Here is a 19,147-nt window from a genome sequence, read left to right on the forward strand (position 1 = left end):
AGAGATAGAAGAGCACACAAGGATTTTATCCTGGTTCACTTGATAAATCACTCAAGCTAATCCAGTCCACCCGTTAAGGTGATTTCTTCCTTCTTAGAATGAAGGCAATCCACTAATCAGGTATGTGTTACAACTGCACTTGAAACCTACAAGTGACTAACAATACACTGACTTAGCTCACACTAAGATTCACTCTCTTAGTCTTCTCTAGGATCCGATCAACCTTGATCTCCTAAAGGCAAACTATACAACTGTATATGAAGTTCTTGTTTACAAAGAAGGTGCTTCTAAAAAGCTTATAGTAAACACAATGAAATTCAAGATGAAAGAAAGCTTAGAAGGATTTGAATATTTCTTGCGCGTGTGTGAATGCTTCTAGCCTCTTCTTTCAATCTTCAGCCTATATTTATACTCCAAGGATTAGGGTTGAACGTTGCATGGAAATGCTACCGTTGGAGGGCAGTTCTGGAAATTCCAGCTTCTGTTGTGGCTGAGGATGTTAGGTAGGTCGTCAGGATAGTACACTTTGCTTTTGTACTTTGGATAGTGACTTGACCTTAACCTCGTAGACTTCTGATCAGAGGAGCGCTTCGTGTTGGTACTTGTGAAGCTGATTGATCAGAGTCAGAGGGAAGCTTGGATCCTCTGACCGTTGTACCTTCTGATCTTCACTTCAGAGGATCAGTACATGGTCTTCAGAGCCAGTTGCTTCTGGACTTCAGAGTCTTCACTTTTCAGAGTCTGGATCGTTAGAGTCTTCTTCACCATCAGAGCTTCTGAGCCTTCAGAGTCTCTTGGTTGTCAGATCTTCTGGATCATCAGATCTTCAAGTGAGCTGAGTCCTTATCAGAGCTTGATTTACTTCAGATCTTCTGAAGCTTTTCCACTGTTCAGACTGAACATGGATAATGCGAAAGCGATGCTTGGGTCACTCTTTAAGCACAGTGCTTCTGATTTGTGTGAGATGAAATAGAGGTCAGAGCCTGTAAATAACACACTCAGAAAAACACGTTAGAGTACCACAATTGTTCATATCAAAAGGTTAACTTGTAATCATCAAAACATAGAGTTGTACTACTAGATCAAAACTTGATCTTACAATCTCCCCCTTTTTGATGATGACAAAACTAAGATTTTTGATGAACAATTCTTAAACAATAAACTGAATTCACTCAGAGTTTAAGGATATAGAATAAGACTTATCCTGATGTGAATAGTTTATCTGCTCATTCTGAATTCAAGTCACAGCTTGATTCTGAGCTTAGCTCCCCCTGAATCTAATACTTGATGAAAACGTTAGAAAAGTCTAGATTCTGAGCTAAATAATATAGAGTTCAGAGTGAAAAACTTATGACATAGATGAATTGGAATAATCAGAGCGCATAAGTATTCAGAGTCAACGGACAGGTATCAGAGTCTTGGATATCAGAGTCAAACTAAAATCACTTCAGAAGAAGTGAAATGTATTCCTTGTATTTGCCGAGTGACACATCTATGGTCATAAAGGTGGAACTCTTAAATTCTCCAAAATAAAAATAAATCACACTAACACAGCTTACACATCAAAAACTGGTTGTACTCCCCCTTTTTGTCATAAGCAAAAAGCCTGGGGTGTGAAAAACTTAGTTTGAAGTACAAGGTACTCCCCCTTAGAGAAGGTCTAAGTTTAAAATAAATCAAACGATGCATGAATCAGAGTTAGGCGAATTAAAGAGAAGAGTTAATGCAAAAGAAGAACGTTTACCACCGGCCAAGGGAGTAAAGAGAAGCTTCAGTTACCAAGAACTTAACCTCGAGAAACTGTAAGAGCATTAACTGTCAAAGAGAAAGTGAAGCCTATATAAAGCGATGGAGAAGAGGGTAAGCTTCACAACTCGATCAATACCATAATCAGAAATGGCTTCATACATGGTTGCACTAGAAGAGCTCAGAAAGAAGACATTCGAGGAAGACATGTTCCTGAACATTCGGCACCCGGATGGTACACGAACAATACATGAGCTGACAACGACACTGCTTGAAGGGGACCTTTGTCTAGAGCTGGAAAAGGAACTGAAAGAATTCCTTTCCTTCGTGGAGGAAATCCAGGAGCTCAGCCAGCTAGAGCTGAATTTGCTGGAAGAGAAGGAAGCAATGGAAAAGATACTCAAGATTACAGAAGATAGTCTGGAGAGGGAGGAGCTTAACATCAGACTCAACAACATCCAGTATTCATTGGATCGTCTGGAGAAGGAGAGGGTAGAGCAGCGCCAAGAGTGCAGAAGAATGAGGAAGGATCCTCCATTCTAGATTTAGGGACAGATGTATGATGTAATAACATAAATTATATGAATAAAGAAAAACATTTGGAAGCACAATGTCATTTATATATATATATATGCAATGATAAACCAGAGTAAGTAATGCAAATGAAATAAAAATAAAGATAAAGTTAAGAAAAATGAAAGAAATCCTAAAACTAAGGCTTGTCAGAGCGACGCAGGAGTTCCTGAAGAATTTGCTTCAAGTCTGTCAGCAGAGTCTCATGAGTGTTGAGACGTTGTTCCAAGATGTCAAGTCTGGAAGAACTTGGCTGTGTAGAGCTTGAAGGAACAGTCTGAGCAGATTGATGATCTGGAAGGGAATCAGAAGCAGCAGGAGTGAACACCACTGGTGCAAGAGCCTGACATCTAAGAGCTTCAACTTCAGCTTCAAGTTTCTCAGCTTCTAATCTTGCATTTTCAGCTTGTATGGCTGCTTGACGTGCAGCTTCTTCTGCTTGCTCTTTCTTTCTTATGGCCTCTTCAACAGCTTCAAGTAACTTAGTTCTTTGCTGTTGTTCATGCAGAGTCACTCTTCTTGCAAACCTCTGCTTAGCAGCTTCGATCCTCTGATCTCTTTCTTCAATCAGATGCCTCATCATAATAGGAACCTGAGCTACTAACCAAGTACTCAGATTATTCCATTCCTCAGCAACAGATTCAGCATTCTCACTCAGGTCAGTGTGACCTTGCACATTGCGGAGCATCAATGAAGCTTCATGATTAAAAACATTAATGCACTCAGAGAGAGAGGTTGGTCTGAGGTGAGTGTAGGGAACTATGGAGAGGTTGGCTTCAGGAGAGGTTGGGTGATTGCTACTATTGGCCTCAGAAACACCTTGAGGAGAACCAATGTTAAAGGTTTGAGCATTTGGTTCAGAGGCTCCAAGGTTTGGGTCAGAAGTTTCAACCAGAGGATGTGGTGATCTAACCGAAGAGTGGTTAGACACAGAGTGTTCTGGTTCTGGTTGAATTGGCTCTTGATGGATAGGGTCAGGTTGTGCTTGTTGAGCTAAAGGATCTGCCTCATGTAAAGGGTCAGCCGGAATAGGTTCATCTGGGTCAACTAGACGTTCAGGTCTAGGTCCAGGGTATCTCCTAGGTCTTGGGACCGTGAGGTAATATTCTGGGATGTCAGACACTTTTTCTTTTCTGACCTCCATGAATTTACGATGTGACTCAGACTTGTTTGAAGGTGAGGAGTCAGCAACGTTGGTTGGGAATGATACAGGGGTATATACACTGGAAGAATCTGTATCAGTTGTTCTGGCAACCAGACGTTCTGATGCTCTGGGGACAGAGTGATCAGACGTTCTGGGTTCAGGTTCTGGTTGGACAGGAATTGTGAGTTCAGGTTCAGAGGGTTCAAGAATAATGGGTTCAGATGTTAATGGATTGTATTGAATGGTAATAGGTGAGGTTGGATCAGAGGTTCCTGTAGGTTGGTTCTGAAGCATATTCCAGAGAGGTGCTTCATGTGGGGAAGGTTGGAAGAATGAAGACCTTGGGGAATTTGGTGGAGATGTGGTTTGAACAGCAGGTTGAGACTCTGGTATTGTAGTGAGTTGGGTGGATGTGCGTTTGAGGAGGGTAGAAATGGGAAGTGCATCAATAGAATTTAAATCATCATCAGATTCAATGATAGCAGACTTACTTGTACGCACGGCAGAGCGAGTCACTCTGGCAGAAGTCTCCATCCTGATGACTGCAGCTGCAGGTTCCACACGTGTAGGCTTCACCATGATTCTGACTTGTTTCTTCTTCTTTTTGGGAGGAGAAGGACCATCTTCATTATCACCATCATCACCATCATCTGGCTTGGTGGTTTCAGCATGTTTCCTCTTAGACTGGTAAGCCTTCTTCTTCTTCTTCAGAGGGACATCAGATTCCTCAGAGGATTCTTCCAAGACCATCTTCCTCTGAACTTTCTTCTTTGGAGGAGAGTCAAACTCTATTGCTGGTGGCAATCTTCTGAAGAACTCATCTACATCAATTTCAAAGCCTTGTGCTCATAGATCTTCAACGTAGCACCTGATAGCTTCTGGGTTGTCTGCCTGAGTCCACAAAGGATAGTCATTCAGAGGGATTCTTCTTCTTCTGACTTCATCTGAAGTATCTTCATGAGCAGGGTCTATCCTCTTCTTGACCAATCCCATCTTCTTCAAAGATGTGGATGTGAAGACATCACTCACAATCATGGTCAGATCCTCTGTGCAGCCAGCCTTGGTCAGATCTTCCACAAGCTTACTTTCAATGAAAATATCTGAGAGAAGTCTTCCAAAAGGAATGTACTTGATAGCAGACTTGATGGATGCAGTGGTTCTGGACTTCCTAATGCATTCTTTCAGGTAAGAGAACAAGAAGAAAGGAAGACAGATCTTCTTCTTATCCTGAATAAAGAATAGCATCGCCTTCTGGCAGAAGTTGATGTAGTCAGGAGAACTGCCCTTTGGCCTCTGGTTGATACAGTTGAGCAGAATCTTGTGCCAGATTCTAAGCTTAAGATGAAGATCCATCACCTTGTAATCGGTCTTGCCCGGTTTGTAATTGGTGTAAAGGGCCTTGTTGGTTTCTTCCTTTGTTATGGGTTTCAACTTGGATTCAGTCAGTTGAAATCTATACCCAGTTCCAGTGTGTGCACCCAGCAGATTCACAATAGATTTCTCCGTGATGATTATCCTTCTTCTAGCTATGTACGAAACCACCTGAGTATCATCACACTCAGCGTGTTTCCAGAATTCCTTGACCAATTTGTCATAAATTGGTCCTCTGAGCCTGTTGAAGTACTCTTCCCATCCCTGAACTTGAACTTTAGGACGAAGATCATACCCATTTGCAGCTATGTTATCCAGGTCGAATCTCCATTCTGCAAGTACTTGGAGTTCTTCCGGAGCATAAACACAGTGAACGGCACAGCCCCGTTCTGCAATCGGAATCATCTGCTCTTGAGCTTGACCTTGATTTCTCTGAACCTCAGGACCTACCTGTCCTGTAGCTTGACCAACTACCATTACAGGAAACCTGGTTGCGTCAGCAGCTTCGTTTCTGTTTTGTCTCACCATTTTTGAAGCGGTTGGAGGTAATGGGTAGAAAGGAAGATGAAGATGATGAATAGAGAGAGAGAGAGAGAGATCGTGGGTAAGCGGTTTTGAAAAACTGGAGAGAGAGAATGTAAAACCTTAAGTGTAGGAGAACGTGTGTGTATAGTGGGTTTTTAAAAGTAACCGTTGTTGATCAAAAAGCAATTTAAAATCAACGGTTGAAAATTAAAGACATCATAGTAACAGTAAATACACATATCACACGCAGGAGAGAAGCACATCTACACTCATTATGACAGACTGTCACACGGGCACAAGGAACTATGCATCAGAGATACTGACACACGTTTACTGTCTCAGCTTCAGAGTCAGCACCAATGGGCACATACACTCTGATAGAGTCACCTTCTGAACTAGACATCTTCTGATCAAGAAGTATCATAGTCAGAGGTTCTGATCCATCTTCATTCTGGACAAAAGTCCATATTCAGATTTTTCATAATAAAATTAAATTTATCCTCTGCTAAGGGCTTTGTAAAGATATCTGCCCATTGATGGTCAGTATCAACAAACTTCAGAAGAAGTACGCCCTTCTGAACATAATCTCTAATAAAATGATACTTTACCTCAATGTGCTTTGCCCTTGAATGTAAGATAGGATTCTTACTCAATGATATTGCAGCAGTGTTATCACAATAGACTGGGATATTGCTCTCAAGGATCTGATAATCCTCCAGCTGATGTTTCATCCAGAGCATCTGAGTGCTGCATATTGCTGCTGAGATATATTCTGCCTCTGCAGTGGATAGTGCAATGGTTGATTGCCTTTTGCTTGCCCATGAGACTAGATTACTTCCCAGAAATTGACAGTTTCCAGAAGTACTTTTTCTCTCTGTTCTATCTCCAGCATAATCAGCGTCACAATTGTAAGATCAAGTTTTGATCTAGTAGTACAACTCTATGTTTTGATGATTACAAGTTAACCTTTTGATATGAACAATTGTGGTACTCTAACGTGTTTTTCTGAGTGTGCTATTTACAGGCTCTGACCTCAACTCAATCTCACACAAATCAGAAGCACTGTGTATAAAGAGCGACCCAAGCAACGCTTTCGCATTCACCATGTTCAGTATGAACAGTGGAAAAGCTTCAGAAGTTCTGAAGTTATACAAACTCTGATGTGGACTCAGTCACTAGAAGTTCTGAAGATCCAGAAAGTCTGATAACCAAGAAACACTGAAGGCTCAGATATTCTGATGGTGTAGAAGACTCTGAAGATCCAGAAGCTGATTAGTGAAATTCTGATGTCCAGAAGCAAGATACTCTGAAGACCATGTACTTCCCTCTGAGTTCAGAATCAGAAGAAACAATGGTCAGAGGATCTGGGCTTTCCCTCTGACTCTGATCAACCGGCTTCACAAGTTCCAACATGAAGCTTTCTCCTGATCAGAAGTCTCCTAGGTTTAAAGGTCAAGTCGCTATCCAAGTACAAAAGCAACTGTACCTTCCTGACGACCTACCTAACAGTCTCAGACACAGCAGAAGCTGGATTTTCCAGAACTGCCCTCCAACGGTAGCATTTCCCATGCAACGCTCAACCCTAATCCTTGGAGTATATAAAGAGGCTGAAGACTAAAAGAAGCGGCTAGAAGCATTCACATACGCGCAAGACAAATTCAAATTCTTCTAAGCTTTCTTTCATCTGAAATTCATTGAGTTTACTATTAGCTTTTTAGAAGCAAATCTCTTGTAAACAATTCTTTGATAAACAGTTTGTTTAGTTCCTTTAGGAGATCAAGGTTGATCGGATCCTAGAGAAGACTAAGAGAGTGAATCTTAGTGTGAGCTAAGTCAGTGTAATTGTTAGTCACTTGTAGGTTTCAAGTGCAGTTGTAACTCTTACCTGATTAGTGGATTGCCTTCATTCTAAGAAGGAAGAAATCACCTTAACGGGTGGACTGGAGTAGCTTGAGTGATTTATCAAGTGAACCAGGATAAAATCCTTGTGTGCTTTTCTATCTCTTATCTTTAGCACTTAAGTTCTCGAAAGATTTGTCAAAATCTTTAAGGTGGAAGCTTTATCTTGAAAACGTAATTCAAACCCCCCCCCCTTTCTACCGTTTTTCATACCTTCAATTGGTATCAGAGCGCAAGTTCTGATTACCACACCTAACAGTGTTCAGTGATCCGGGCCGGTGTGAAAAACAATGGCTACCACCACCAGTGAAACTCAAAGAGATGGTTACAATGCAAAGCCTCCTATGTTCGACGGTCAAAGGTTCGAATATTGGAAAGATAGACTGGAAAGTTTCTTTCTGGGTTTCGATGCAGATCTCTGGGATATTATTGTGGATGGCTACGAGCATCCAGTTGATGCAGATGGCAAGAAGATCCCAAGGTCAGAGATGACTGCAGATCAAAAGAAGCTGTACTCACAACATCACAAAGCAAGAGCAATTCTTCTAAGTGCTATTTCCTATGAAGAGTACCAGAAGATTACAGATCGTGAGTTTGCGAAAGGCATTTTCGAATCTCTGAAGATGTCTCATGAAGGAAACAAGAAAGTCAAAGAATCAAAGGCATTGTCTTTAATCCAAAAGTATGAATCCTTCATCATGGAGCCAAATGAGTCCATTGAAGAAATGTTCTCCAGATTTCAGTTGCTTGTAGCTGGCATACGACCTCTCAACAAGAGCTACACAACAAAAGATCATGTCATAAGGGTCATCAGGTGTCTTCCTGAAAGTTGGATGCCTTTAGTGACTTCAATAGAGCTCACGAGAGATGTTGAGAATATGAGTTTAGAAGAACTCATCAGCATTTTGAAATGCCATGAGCTGAAGCGCTCAGAGATGCAAGATCTGAGGAAAAAGTCCATAGCCTTGAAATCTAAATCTGAAAAGGCTAAGGCTGAGAAGTCAAAAGCTCTTCAAGCTGAAGAAGAGGAATCTGAAGAGGCATCAGAAGATTCTGATGAAGATGAGCTGACTCTGATCTCCAAGAGACTCAATCGCATCTGGAAGCACAGGCAGAGCAAATACAAAGGCTCTGGAAAGGCAAAAGGAAAGTCCGAATCCTCAGGTCAGAAGAAGTCCTCACTTAAGGAAGTCACATGCTTTGAGTGCAAAGAATCAGGGCACTACAAAAGTGACTGTCCAAAGTTGAAGAAGGACAAGAAGCCAAAGAAGCACTTCAAGACAAAGAAGAGTCTGATGGTGACATTTGATGAATCAGAGTCAGAGGATGTTGACTCTGATGGTGAAGTCCGAGGACTCATGGCTATTGTCAAAGACAAAGAAGCAGAGTCAAAGGGAGCTGTTGACTCTGACTCAGAATCGGAAGGAGATCCTAACTCAGACGATGAAAATGAGTTATTCGCTTCTTTCTCTACCTCTGAACTGAAACATGCATTGTCTGATATCATGGATAAGTATAACTCCTTATTGTCTAAGCATAAGAAGCTGAAAAAGGACTTATCTGCTGTTTCCAAGACTCCATCTGAACATGAGAAAATTATTTCTGATTTGAAAAATGATAATCATGCTTTGATCAATTCTAACTCTGTGCTTAAGAACCAGATTGCTAAGTTAGAAGAAATTGTTGCTTGTGATGCCTCTGATTGTAGAAATGAGTCTAAGTATGAAAAGTATTTTCAAAGATTCCTAGCTAAAAGCGTGGATAGAAGCTTAATGGCTTCAATGATCTATGGCGTAAGCAGAAATGGAATGCATGGCATTGGCTATTCTAAACCAATTAGAAATGAGCCCTCTGTGTCTAAAGCTAAATCCTTGTATGAATGCTTTGTTCCCTCTGGTACCATATTGCCTGATCCTTTACCTGCTAAAGTTGCTAAAAACCCTCCTAAAAAGGGATCTTTCTCTATGTCTAAATATCATGCAAATATTCCTTTAAAATATCATGTTGAGACACCCAAGGTGATCAGAACCTCTGGGGTAACTAACAAGAAAGGACCCAGAAAGTGGGTACCTAAGGACAAGATTATCTATGTTGCAGATATCCTTGATAGCTCCACTGAAACACCAATCATGGTATCTGGACAGTGGATGCTCGCGTCACATGACGGGAGAAAGGCGTATGTTCCAAGAGCTAAAACTTAAGCCTGGAGGCGAAGTTGGCTTTGGAGGAAATGAAAAGGGTAAAATTGTTGGTACTGGTACTATTTGTGTAGATAGTAGTCCATGCATTGATAATGTGTTATTGGTAGACGGCTTAACACATAACTTATTGTCTATAAGTCAATTAGCTGACAAGGGTTATGATGTTATATTCAATCAAAAGTCCTGCCGGGCTGTAAGTCAAATCGATGGCTCTGTTCTGTTTAACAGCAAGAGGAAGAACAACATTTATAAGATCAGATTATCTGAGTTGGAGGCTCAGAATGTGAAGTGCCTTCTGTCTGTTAATGAAGAGCAGTGGGTATGGCATAGACGGTTAAGGCATGCCAGTATGAGAAAGATTTCTCAGCTGAGCAAGCTAAACCTTGTCAGGGGCTTACCCAATCTGAAGTTCGCTTCAGACGCTCTTTGTGAAGCATGTCAGAAAGGAAAATTCACAAAAGTCCCTTTCAAGGCAAAGAATGTTGTCTCAACCTCAAGGCCGTTGGAACTTCTGCATATCGACCTTTTTGGACCAGTGAAAACTGAGTCTATAGGTGGCAAGAGATATGGGATGGTTATCGTTGATGACTATAGCCGCTGGACATGGGTAAAGTTTCTAACCCGCAAGGATGAGTCTCATGCTGTGTTCTCTACCTTCATTGCCCAAGTGCAAAACGAGAAGGCTTGTAGGATTGTGCGTGTCAGAAGTGACCATGGTGGAGAGTTTGAGAATGACAAGTTTGAGAGTCTGTTTGATTCCTATGGAATAGCACATGATTTTTCTTGTCCCAGAACTCCTCAACAAAATGGTGTTGTTGAGAGGAAGAACAGAACTCTTCATGAGATGGCTAGAACCATGCTCCAAGAAACTGGCATGGCTAAGCACTTTTGGGCAGAGGCAGTAAATACAGCATGTTACATTCAGAACAGAATCTCTGTGAGACCAATTCTGAATAAGACTCCCTATGAATTGTGGAAGAACATAAAACCCAACATTTCTTATTTTCATCCTTTTGGTTGTGTTTGTTATGTTCTCAATACTAAGGATAGATTGCATAAATTTGATGCTAAATCTTCTAAATGTCTATTACTTGGTTATTCTGAGAGATCTAAAGGTTTTAGATTTTATAATACTGATGCTAAGACTATTGAAGAATCTATTCATGTTAGATTTGACGATAAGCTTGACTCTGACCAGTCAAAGCTAGTTGAGAAGTTTGCAGATTTAAGCATTAATGTTTCTGACAAAGGCAAAGCTCCAGAGGAAGCTGAGCCAGAGGAAGATGAACCAGAGGAAGAAGCTGGTCCCTCTGACTCACAAACTCTGAAGAAGAGCAGAATCACTGCAGCTCACCCTAAGGAATTGATTCTGGGCAACAAAGACGAACCAGTCAGAACCAGATCAGCCTTCAGACCCTCTGAAGAGACCTTGCTCAGTCTGAAAGGATTGGTGTCCGTAATTGAACCCAAGTCCATAGATGAAGCTCTTCAGGACAAGGATTGGATTCTGGCCATGGAAGAAGAATTGAATCAATTCTCCAAGAACGATGTTTGGAGCTTAGTGAAGAAGCCTGAGAGTGTCCATGTAATTGGAACAAAATGGGTATTCAGAAACAAGCTGAATGAGAAAGGAGATGTAGTCAGAAACAAGGCAAGGCTAGTTGCTCAAGGCTACAGCCAGCAGGAAGGAATAGACTACACTGAAACATTTGCTCCAGTAGCAAGACTAGAGGCAATCAGACTGCTGATCTCTTTCTCAGTGAATCACAACATAGTTCTACATCAGATGGACGTGAAGAGTGCCTTCCTAAATGGTTATATTTCAGAGGAAGTCTATGTTCATCAACCCCCAGGTTTTGAAGATGAGAAGAAGCCAGACCATGTGTTCAAATTGAAGAAGTCACTCTATGGTCTGAAGCAAGCTCCCAGAGCATGGTATGAGAGACTCAGCTCATTCCTTCTGGAGAATGAGTTTGTAAGGGGTAAAGTAGATACAACTCTTGTTTGCAAGACTTATAAAGATGATATCTTAATTGTGCAAATTTATGTTGATGATATTATATTTGGTTCTGCTAATCAATCTCTATGCAAAGAATTTTCTGAGATGATGCAGGCTGAATTTGAGATGAGTATGATGGGAGAATTAAAGTACTTTCTGGGAATACAAGTTGATCAAACACCAGAAGGAACATATATCCATCAGAGCAAGTACACTAAAGAACTTCTGAAGAAGTTCAATATGCTGGTATCTACAGTGGCCAAGACTCCAATGCATCCTACATGCATTCTGGAGAAAGAAGATAAAAGTGGTAAAGTATGTCAGAAGCTCTATCGTGGCATGATAGGTTCACTTCTATACTTAACTGCATCTAGGCCAGACATACTATTTAGTGTTCATTTATGTGCTCGTTTCCAATCAGATCCAAGGGAAACCCACTTAACTGCTGTTAAGAGGATCCTAAGATATCTGAAAGGCACCACTAACCTTGGCTTGATGTATAAGAAAACATCAGAGTATAAGCTTTCAGGTTATTGTGATGCTGATTATGCTGGAGATAGAACAGAGAGAAAAAGTACTTATGGAAATTGTCAATTTTTGGGAAGCAATCTAGTCTCATGGGCAAGCAAGAGGCAATCAACCATTGCACTATCAACTGCAGAGGCAGAATATATCTCAGCAGCAATATGCAGCACTCAGATGCTCTGGATGAAACATCAGCTGGAGGATTATCAGATCCTTGAGAGCAATATCCCAATCTATTGTGATAACACTGCTGCAATCTCATTGAGTAAGAATCCTATCTTGCATTCAAGGGCAAAGCACATTGAGGTAAAGTATCACTTTCTTAGAGATTATGTACAGAAGGGCGTACTTCTTCTGAAGTTTGTTGATACTGACCATCAATGGGCAGATATCTTTACAAAGCCCTTAGCAGAGGATAGATTTAATTTTATTCTGAAAAATCTGAACATGGACTTTTGTCCAGAGTGAAGATGGATCAGAACCTCTGACTATGATACTTCTTGATCAGAAGATGTCTAGTCCAGAAGGTAACTCAATCAGAGTGTGTGTACCCATTGGTACTGACTCTGAAGCTGAGATAGCAACACGTGTGTCAGTATTTCTGATGCATAGTTCCTTGTGCCCGTGTGACAGTCTGTCATGTTGCGTGTAGATGTGCTTCTCTCCTGTGTGTGATATGTGTATTTACTGTTACTATCTATCTTTAATTTTCAACCGTTGATTTTAAATTGCTTTTTGAATCAACAACGGTTATTTGTCAAAACCCACTATACACACACGATCTCCTTCACTTTCGGTTTTTACTCTCTCTCTCTTCTGCTATTTCAAAACCGCTTACCCTCGATTTCTCTCTCGATCTCTCTTCATCTTTCAACCTTCATCTTCTACCTAAACCTTCAACCGCTCCAAAAATGGTGAGTCAAACCAGAAGAGCTACTGCAGATGCAACCCAGTTCCCTCATATGGTAGTTGGTCTAGCAACAGGTCAAAGGGGTCCTGAGAATCCGAATCAAGATCAAGGTCAAGCTCAAGAGCAGATTATTCCGATTGCAGAACGGGGCTGTGCCGTTCACTGCGTATATGCTCTCAAGTACTGGCAGAATGGAGATTCGACCTCGACAACCTTGCTACAAATGGGTATGATCTTCGTCCTGAAGTCCAAGCTCAAGGTTGGGAAAATTACTTCAACAGGCTTCGAGGACCGGTGTATGACAAACTGATCAAGGAATTCTGGAAGCACGCCGACTGCGATGATACGCAGGTGGTATCTCACATTCTTGGAAGGAAGATCATCATTACAGAGAAGTCTTTCGTGAATCTGCTGGGTGCAGAAACTGCTCTTGGGTATCGTTTCCAATTCACTAAATCGAAGCTGAAACCCAAGACGAAGGATGAGACCAACAAGGCCCTGTACACCAATTACAAACCGGGCAAGACTAATTACAAAGTGATGGACCTTTATCCCAAGCTCAGGATCTGGCACAAGATTCTGCTCAACTGCATAAACCAGAGACCAAAGGGCAGTTCCCCAGACTACATCAACTTCAACCAGAAGACGATGTTGTTCTTCATCCAAGACAAGAAGAAGATCTGCCTTCCCTACTTCCTGTTCTCCTACTTGAAGGAGTGTATCCGGAAGTCTAGGACTACTGCCTCCATCAAGTCAGCAATCAAGTATATCCCCCTTGGGAGACTGTTGTCTGATCTCTTCATTGAGAGTGGCCTCATTCAAGATCTGGTCAATGCTGGATGCACAGAGGATCTGACCACCATTGTCAGTGATGTCTTCACTGCGAATTCTCTAAAGAAAATGGGCCTAGTCAAGAAGAAGATTGCTCCTGCCCATGAAGACACATCTTCTGAAATCAGAAGTAGAAGGGTGCCTCTGAATGACTACCCTCTGTGGACACAGGCAGACAATCCTGAAGCCATTAGGTGCTATGTTGAAGACCTAAGGGCTCAAGGCTATGAAATTGATCTCGATGAATTCTTCAGCAGACTGCCGCCAGCTCCAGAGTTTCCTTCTCCTATCAAGAAGAAAGTTCAGAGGAAGATGATCCTAGAAGAATCTTCTGAGGAATCAGATGTCCCTCTGACCAAAGGGAAGAAGGCTGGTCAATCCAAGAGAAAACATGATGAAACCAGCAAGCCAGATGATGGTGATGATGGTGATAATGAGGATGGTCCTCCTTCTCCTAAGAAGAAGAAGAAGCAGGTCAGAATTGTGATGAAGCCTACTCGGGTGGAACCAGCTGCTGAAGTGATCAGAAGAATTGAAACTCCTGCTAGAGTGACAAGATCATCAGCACAATCAAGTAAGTCTGCAGTTGCTTCTGATGATGATTTGAATTTATTTGATGCACTCCCCATATCAGCCATGCTCAAACAATCTTCAAATCCACTCACTCCCATTCCTGAGTCCCAACCAGCTGCACAAACCACCTCTCCACCACATTCCCCAAGGTCTTCATTTTTCCAACCTTCTCCTACTGAAGCACCTCTCTGGAATTTGCTCCAGAACCAACCCTCTAGGCCAGATGAACCAACCTCTCCCATTACCATCCAGTACAACCCATTAACTTCTGAACCCATCATCCCTGAGAAACCAGAGCCTAACCAAACAGAACCTGGACCCAGAACCTCCGATCACTCTGTCCCAAGAGCATCAGAACGTCTGGCTCCCAGAACCACGGATACAGACTCTTCCACAGCCCTTACACATGTATCCTTCCCAACAAATGTTGCTGACTCTTCTCCTTCCAACAACTCTGAATCCCTTCGAAAATTCATGGAAGTTAGAAAAGAAAAGGTGTTTACCTTAGAAGAATATTATCTCACTTGTCCAAGCCCTAGGAGATATCCTGGCCCTAGACCTGAACGTCTAGTTGACCCAGATGAACCTATCTTGGCCAATCCTTTACATGAGGCAGACCCTTTGGCTCAACAAGCTCACCCTGCCCCTGACCAACAAGAGCCTGTTCAACCAGAACCTGAACCAGAACAATCTGTGTCTAACCACTCCTCAGTTAGATCACCCCATCCTCTGGTTGAAACTTCAGAACCTCACCTTGGAACCTCTGAACCAAATGCTCAAATGTTTAACATTGGCTCTCCACAAGGTGCCTCTGAAGCTCACAGCAGCAATCACCCAGCCTCTCCTGAAACCAACCTCTCTATAATTCCTTACACTCACCTCCGACCCACATCTCTCTCTGAGTGCATCAATATTTTCCATCATGAAGCCTCATTGATGCTACGCAATGTGCAAGGTCAGACTGACCTAAGCGAGAATGCTGAACATGTGGCTGAAGAGTGGAACAATCTGAGCACTTGGCTAGTGGCTCAAGTTCCCGTTATGATGCAGCTACTGAATGCAGAGGGAAGTCAGAGGATCGAGGCTGCAAAGCAAAGGTTTGCTAGAAGGGTGGCTCTTCATGAACAAGAACAGAGACATAAGCTACTTGAAGCTATTGACGAAGCCAAAAGAAAGAAAGAACAAGCAGAAGAAGCTGCACGTCAAGCAGCAGCTCAAGCTGAACAAGCCAGATTAGAGACAGAACGACTTGAAGCTGAGGCTGAAGCTCTTAGATGCCAAGCACTTGCACCCATAGTTTTTACTCCTGCTGCTTCTGCTTCCACTTCAGCTCCTCACGCTGCTCAGAATGTTCCTTCTAGTTCTACACAGCCAAACTCGTCCAGACTCGACATTGTGGAACAACGTCTTGACACTCATGAGTCTCTACTGATTGAAATGAAGCAAATGATGATGGAACTTCTGCGTCGATCTGATAAACCCTAGCTTTAGGATCTCTTCGTTTTGATTTCTTTTTCTTTACCTGTGTTTTATTTCGTTAACCTCTGGCTCTTTCTTGTTAATCTTTACTTTGCTCGTTTGTGATTATCTATGCATATATATCTATATATCTGACATTATGTTTGCAAATTTTTTTTTATTATTCATCATAACCGCTTTTACATCATACATTTTTTTTCTTTTTCCTAAAATCCTAGAATGGAGGATCCCTCCTCATTCTTCTGCACTCCTGGCGCTGCTCTGACCTCTCCTTCTCCAGACGCTCCAGTGCATACTGGATGTTGTTGAGCCTGTCTTTTAGCTCATCCCTCTCCAGAATCTCTTCTGCAGTCTTGAGCTTCTTTTCCAAGATCTCTTTTTCTTCCAGCAGCTTTAGTTCAAGCTGGCTGAGTTCTTGCACCTCCTCCACGAAGGCAAGAAATTCCCTCAAGTCTCTATTCAACTCTGGACGCAGGTCCTCCTCCAGCAGTGTCCGTGTTAGCTCTGAGATGGTTGTTGTACCCTCTGGATGCCTAATGTTGAGAAACAAGTCCTCCTCAAAGGCTCTCTTTCTCAGCTCCTCTAATGCGATCATGTATGATGCCATTTTTCTCTGGTATGATGTTGTGAGGCTTACCCCTCTCTCCAACGCTTTATATAGGCTTCACTTTCTCTCTGAAAGTTAATGCTCCTACAGTTTCTCGAGGTTAAGTTCTTGGTAAATGACCCTCCTCTTTACTCCCTTGGCCGGTGGTAAACGTTCTTCTCTTGCATTAACTCTTCTATTTATTTCGCCTAACTCCGATTCATGCATCGTTTTAATTGTCTTTAAACTTAGACCTTCTCTAAGGGGAGTACCTTGTACTTCAAGCTAAGTTTTTCACACCCCAAGCTTTTTGCTTATGACAAAAAGGGGGAGTAAACCCAGTTTTTGATGTGTAAGATGTGTTAGTGTGATTTATTTTTCTTTTGGAGAATTTAAGAGTTCCACCTTTATGACCATAGATGTGTCACTGGGCAAATACAAGGAATACATTTCACTTCCTCTGAAGTGATTCTAATTTGACTCTGATACCCAAGACTCTGATACCTTGTCCGTGACTCTGATTACTTATGCGCTCTGATTACTCTATTTTCATCTATGTCATAAGTTTTTCACTCTGAACTCTTATATCATTTAGCTCAGAATCTAGACTTTACTAATGTTTTCATCAAGTATTAGATTCAGGGGGAGCTAAGCTCAGAATCAAGCAGTGACTTGAATTCATAATGAGCAAGATAAACTATTCACATCAGGATAAGTCTTATTCTATATCTCTAAACTCTGAGTGAATTCAGTTTAATGTTTAAGAATTGTTCATCAAAAATCTTAGTTTTGTCATCATCAAAAAGGGGGAGATTGTAAGATCAAGTTTTGATCTAGTAGTACAACTCTATGTTTTGATGATTACAAGTTAACCTTTTGATATGAACAATTGTGGTACTCTAACGTGTTTTTCTGAGTGTGCTATTTACAGGCTCTGACCTCAACTCAATCTCACACAAATCAGAAGCACTGTGTATAAAGAGCGACCCAAGCAACGCTTTCGCATTCACCATGTTCAGTATGAACAGTGGAAAAGCTTCAGAAGTTCTGAAGTTATACAAACTCTGATGTGGACTCAGTCACTAGAAGTTCTGAAGATCCAGAAAGTCTGATAACCAAGAAACACTGAAGGCTCAGATATTCTGATGGTGTAGAAGACTCTGAAGATCCAGAAGCTGATTAGTGAAATTCTGATGTCCAGAAGCAAGATACTCTGAAGACCATGTACTTCCCTCTGAGTTCAGAATCAGAAGAAACAATGGTCAGAGGATCTGGGCTTTCCCTCTGACTCTGATCAACCGGCTTCACAAGTTCCAACATGAAGCTTTCTCCTGATCAGAAGTCTCCTAGGTTTAAAGGTCAAGTCGCTATCCAAGTACAAAAGCAACTGTACCTTCCTGACGACCTACCTAACAGTCTCAGACACAGCAGAAGCTGGATTTTCCAGAACTGCCCTCCAACGGTAGCATTTCCCATGCAACGCTCAACCCTAATCCTTGGAGTATATAAAGAGGCTGAAGACTGAAAGAAGCGGCTAGAAGCATTCACATACGCGCAAGACAAATTCAAATTCTTCTAAGCTTTCTTTCATCTGAAATTCATTGAGTTTACTATTAGCTTTTTAGAAGCAAATCTCTTGTAAACAATTCTTTGATAAACAGTTTGTTTAGTTCCTTTAGGAGATCAAGGTTGATCGGATCCTAGAGAAGACTAAGAGAGTGAATCTTAGTGTGAGCTAAGTCAGTGTAATTGTTAGTCACTTGTAGGTTTCAAGTGCAGTTGTAACTCTTACCTGATTAGTGGATTGCCTTCATTCTAAGAAGGAAGAAATCACCTTAACGGGTGGACTGGAGTAGCTTGAGTGATTTATCAAGTGAACCAGGATAAAATCCTTGTGTGCTTTTCTATCTCTTATCTTTAGCACTTAAGTTCTCGAAAGATTTGTCAAAATCTTTAAGGTGGAAGCTTTATCTTGAAAACGTTATTCAAACCCCCCTTTCTACCGTTTTTCATACCTTCAATTGGTATCAGAGCGCAAGTTCTGATTACCACACCTAACAGTGTTCAGTGATCCGGGCCGGTGTGAAAAACAATGGCTACCACCACCAGTGAAACTCAAAGAGATGGTTACAATGCAAAGCCTCCTATGTTCGACGGTCAAAGGTTCGAATATTGGAAAGATAGACTGGAAAGTTTCTTTCTGGGTTTCGATGCAGATCTCTGGGATATTATTGTGGATGGCTACGAGCATCCAGTTGATGCAGATGGCAAGAAGATCCCAAGGTCAGAGATGACTGCAGATCAAAAGAAGCTGTACTCACAACATCACAAAGCAAGAGCAATTCTTCTAAGTGCTATTTCCTATGAAGAGTACCAGAAGATTACAGATCGTGAGTTTGCGAAAGGCATTTTCGAATCTCTGAAGATGTCTCATGAAGGAAACAAGAAAGTCAAAGAATCAAAGGCATTGTCTTTAATCCAAAAGTATGAATCCTTCATCATGGAGCCAAATGAGTCCATTGAAGAAATGTTCTCCAGATTTCAGTTGCTTGTAGCTGGCATACGACCTCTCAACAAGAGCTACACAACAAAGATCATGTCATAAGGGTCATCAGGTGTCTTCCTGAAAGTTGGATGCCTTTAGTGACTTCAATAGAGCTCACGAGAGATGTTGAGAATATGAGTTTAGAAGAACTCATCAGCATTTTGAAATGCCATGAGCTGAAGCGCTCAGAGATGCAAGATCTGAGGAAAATGTCCATAGCCTTGAAATCTAAATCTGAAA

The 19,147-nt window shown here is 41.6% G+C and overlaps 1 protein-coding gene across 1 annotated transcript in view; it reads left to right on the forward strand.

Annotated features, from left to right (window-relative positions):
• Positions 1-1,908: 1,908 nt before the first annotated feature.
• Positions 1,909-19,147, forward strand: part of LOC130743673 (protein FAR1-RELATED SEQUENCE 5-like) — a 19,129-nt gene continuing 1,890 nt past the window's right edge. Inside the window, exon 1 of the mRNA XM_057595904.1 lies at positions 1,909-2,164. Coding sequence (XP_057451887.1) covers positions 1,909-2,164 — 256 coding nt within the window. The remainder of the gene's footprint in view (positions 2,165-19,147) is intronic.

This window comes from Lotus japonicus, chromosome 3 (genome assembly GCF_012489685.1).
Source record: "Lotus japonicus ecotype B-129 chromosome 3, LjGifu_v1.2".
In the NCBI taxonomy this organism is placed as follows: Eukaryota; Viridiplantae; Streptophyta; class Magnoliopsida; order Fabales; family Fabaceae; genus Lotus; species Lotus japonicus.